This window comes from Amphiura filiformis, chromosome 5 (assembly GCF_039555335.1).
Source record: "Amphiura filiformis chromosome 5, Afil_fr2py, whole genome shotgun sequence".
NCBI lineage: Eukaryota > Metazoa > Echinodermata > Ophiuroidea > Amphilepidida > Amphiuridae > Amphiura > Amphiura filiformis.
Window position 1 is genome coordinate 79,992,407 of NC_092632.1, and position 4,593 is coordinate 79,996,999.

Below are 4,593 nucleotides of genomic sequence, written 5' to 3' on the forward strand. Positions count from 1 at the left end.
ATATACAAAAGTATCAATGTACTAACCCACAATTCTAAACTGTTTTCTTGAATGAAAAATGTGTATTATTGATATGATCCAAAAGTAAATTGAATTTTTAACCAGTATATGAAGACAAATATAATTATTACTATTCAAATTTTAATCTTGACAAAAGGACAGATCCCACTACTTTTCTTGGCTTGTAAATTACTTTTTGCTGGGGCATGGGGTACGTCAAACCTAAATTTTGTGAAAAATACAAAATGCTGTCAAGTTTTACCTTTCAAAGTTATGTACTCAAATCATACATTTTGGAAAGGGCAAGAGTGTTAGACTCAATTTCCGTCATCAAATTTCACACAAACCAATGATTTTTCCAATTAGGCCAAATTAAAAAATGTTTGTCTCAAAGCCCCGCGCGCATTTAGCAAATGGACACGCATTCGATATCCCACAAATCCAAGTTTTCTTTTTATTTTCTTAATTTTATTTTACAAACATCCCGAAAATACTGAAAATTTACCCAAACGTTTTGCCTTTTGACATTAATTGAAAAAACATTTGAAAAAAATCTTTTAAAAAAAAAAATAAAAAAAAATAGCAAAACAATAAAGTTTTTTGAAAAATAGGTGGGCTTTGAGACAAACAATTAATTTAAGTTGGCCTTAATAGGTTAAAAAGAAGCAAAATTTAAATTGTTTTATCAACAAATCTAAATTTTGACAGTTTTCATCAATATCTTGAAAACTAACCATTTTTGTGGTGGAAAAAAGTCCCTGATCCTAGACAATTGCTTTATAATAAAGATGATTATGACCATTTTAAATAGCAATTTTACCCAAGTATGATGTTATAGGATGTCACAAAAATTGTTAACTATTTTTTATAACCTTTCTCAATTGCTACTTGAGTCTGTATCTGAGGCTGAGCTTTCTGAATTTGAACTTTCTGAATCTGAGCATGATTCATGTTCATTTTGTTTACTTGTCGAAGCAAAGTAGTTTGTCAATGTGTTGACTTTTTTTTTCCCCTTTGTTTTTTGTGAGTCTTTTTTCTTCTCTAAGTCTACAATCCATTCATCGACTTGCACAAGTGCATCAGCGGCAAACACATTTTTAGCACGGAGATCTTTGAGAGCATCAAGATGAAATCTTGGAACAAGTCGGGGATTGTCAACCAAATGGTGTTCCTTTACACATTCTGGTGGGGGTGTTTCTTTGCAGGCATCGGGTAATATGTGAAGCACCTTCACCATTTGCAATGCGGTATGTTCCTTGCACAGCGTTACCAACAGGCAAATAATGATTCAACACGTACAAGGTTTCCATAATGATAGTCATTTTTGTATGATGATGGTCTACAGAAAAGATGACAATATCCTGATACTATTGATATAGATGAACTTCAGTGTCACATTCTTGCCCCAAAAGAGAAAATACAAAGCAACTTTAGAGGTAACATTGTACAAAATGTGGCCGGGGCCATGAAGGTTTATCAATAGAGTAGACTGAAAATACACAGGTCAAAATTGGCCTGCCCCTTTTTTAATTTCACCAAGTTCTTCTGCTGTAAATAATAGTATTCAGAATTTTCTCTTCAATAAACAGTGTTGGAAATAACCAGTAAAGCGTAGCAACAAGCTGCACCCTGGGTATGTACACAGCCAGAATCTTCAAAATCAACTGGCAACACAGGTATAATGTTAATCACCTTGAGTCCTACTTGTAGCACCCTCGAGTCGCTTGGTGCACATATTAAACCTGTGTTGCCAGTCACAAGAATCTGCCTGTGAATATAGTACTGTGATATTTAATACATGTACAGGCTAGAGTTCTGTGCACCGGTACTATACTTTTACCAGTAACTTAATTTTATTTTTCTGTTTATATTCCATTTGTGATTTTAAAAAGGCCAAGAAAAGGAAAACATTTCTTGTACAAACTTATTAAAAAACAAGGGGTACAGTATACTGCCCCACCAGAACTCTTTCCATGATTATGAATACTCATATATTTCATTATTTTAAAAGAGAGACAATAAAAGTAGGCCTACAAAGTAAAAATACATGAAGACCGTAGTATTGTTTTTGTTAGGGAGGGGAGAACCTGAATTTTTTTACCTGATCGATGGGGGGAACCTGAATTTTTTTCTGAAGCCAACAGGGGGAACATGAAAAAATTTGAGGGAAAAGTTGGAAAATCCTCCATCCCCCCCCCCTGGCGTAAATAGTGACCGCCCCCTTAGTGTGCTAGAAACGTTTTCTACTACCAATACAGGCTGTATCAAAATGATACCCAGCAGTTGAAAAATTTGTTTATTCCAATGACCCGTTAGGATCCTCTTGAAATAAATAATAAATAAAAGCAGATCCACCTAATAATCGATAATATGTTACGTATAATATCTGGTAGAAATATATTATCGATTTTACGTCATCAAACATTCGTTAGAGCTTAAACATTACTGGAAATAGAATGGCAATAGATTAAATAACGTAGATATGTTACATAAAATATTGTACGTCTAATAAAAAGTCTGCATATGCCTACTGCTTAAAGAGTCAACTCACAAACAATACAGTATCATGCTATGCCTATTCGACTCCAGTGGACTCAGGTACAACTTTTCATATGTTTTAAAAGTTGCACTTGGGTCCATTGGAATCCACTCTCAAACAATATGTAATTTGGTTCACTTCAGGCTCGGTAGTGACAAACGTATTTCACATCGCGTAGAGAATACACACAGGCGTTTAAGGGCGGTTTGTCGGCACGCTTACGGGGTAAACCGCCAAAAAACATTGACGTAACTACCGAACTTGATACGAACCAATGTATGGTAGGACATGACTATTCAAATCCTATGGACTCAGGTGCAATTTTTAAAATAGCCTTTTCTTTTTCTTAATGAACCATTGTGACCGAACGCAATGAGGTGTAAAGCTATAAATAAATTTGTCAATATCTGTAAAACCATTAAGGTTACACACACCTCTTTAGATTTTTACATTTCATAAACTATTTGTTCCATTTATTTCAAAAATCGTTAGGGGGAACATATATATAAGCTGTGGATCATATATGCTGTCGAGAATTAAGTTATATGGTGTAGTTTATTTAAAATAATGTGATTGACATGGGGACAATTGGTTACCAAGGTGATAGCTGGTGATGACATCATTAAATGGCCCAACATTCCCTACATATTTTATGTCTATCAACGTCCTATTGTTGCATAAAAAGTATGAAAGATATTCTTGTGCTCTTCATTTCTCGCTTCACATATTCAACAGTGTACACGATATTCAGTGCAACGGTGTAAAATATCGAGGGCTTAGAGCCACAACTAGCTATGTCCATTTGTTTTCTCAATTACATGTTACTCATTTCGGTAACAAATGGACGGTTAATTCTGCCCTCCATAAGAAAATGTGGGTGACTTTGGGGTATACGCATGGTCACTTGCGTCAAACTAACTGCTCAAGTGACCATGCAAATGGACATAGCTAGTTCTGGCTCTAAGCCCTCGATATATGAACAAGTTATCACTTTCCTGATATAGAGTCTTATTTCACTTTATTCTACTTGTTTGTTTGCACAGTTGTTGACATCATCATGACATCTGTCCTGTGTGGGTCTTCTACACGTTCAATGCAAGGCAGATGTTTTCCCCAAACAATTCTAAAAGCTTTCCTAAATGCTCTGTTTCTAAAGTAATAAATAACGACATTCCACCAAGAGTTCGATACAAGGAGAAACTCTGTGAAAAATACGACACCAAGTGGAACAGTCTTTCCCTCAGCCTGCATGAGTTCCACGATGTGGAAGGGAATCCACGCAACGACAAGTGCAAGAGTTACATACAAGAAGGTTGTAGCAGCTTTCATTTCAAGGCGTTTTTGATGTCTACGGGTAATAGTGACTTCGTTGCTAGTTGAAGCCCGTGATGGTTCCAGAGAAGCTATACGATTAGCCTGCTGTCGGGCAATCACCATTAGTCGCGTGTAAAGAATAAATGTGGCAAGCAATGGTATAGCCTCAAACAAAAGGAAACTGCAGTAAGAAAATATACGAATTCCTACATCATTAGAGGCAAAATCGCAGAGTTGATGATCTGGTATAAATTCTATGTGCCAATTTGATGCACAACCAATACCAACAAGAGAACCGATGTTGATTAACCATATGATGCCAATCATACCACGGGCTCGAGACCGTGTAACAAACTGTGCGTGTCGTAAAGGCCATGAAATGGCTATGTATCTCTCCATATTTACTGCAAGCAAAGACATGGTCCCAGCATGATAACATCTGAAACTACCACTGCTTGTATAACGCAAAAGGAAATCCATAAGGCCAGTAATCACCAAAACTAACGCCAATTGCTGGTAAAGTATAGAATAGAGCAACACCAAGATCCGAAACTGTCATGGAAATCAAAAATACTGTGGTGATTTCGTTTAATTCGGACGTTTTAGACAAAACTAAAAGGCACAGTCCGTTTAACGTTAATAAGAGTAGAGTACTTGCTATCCATACTAAGCCGCGTATGACATCAAAGTACACAAATCTGGTGTCATCCTGGTTAGAATCCATCGTAAACAGAGTATGG

General features: G+C 36.2%; 1 protein-coding gene across 1 annotated transcript; it reads right to left on the reverse strand.

Moving 5' to 3' along the window:
• Positions 1–3,562: 3,562 nt before the first annotated feature.
• Positions 3,563–4,252, reverse strand: LOC140152416 (adenosine receptor A2b-like). The gene has a single exon (XM_072174721.1). It carries the CDS (start codon positions 4,250–4,252, stop codon positions 3,563–3,565), a length of 690 nt encoding a protein of 229 aa, XP_072030822.1.
• Between the last annotated feature and the right edge of the window lie 341 nt (positions 4,253–4,593).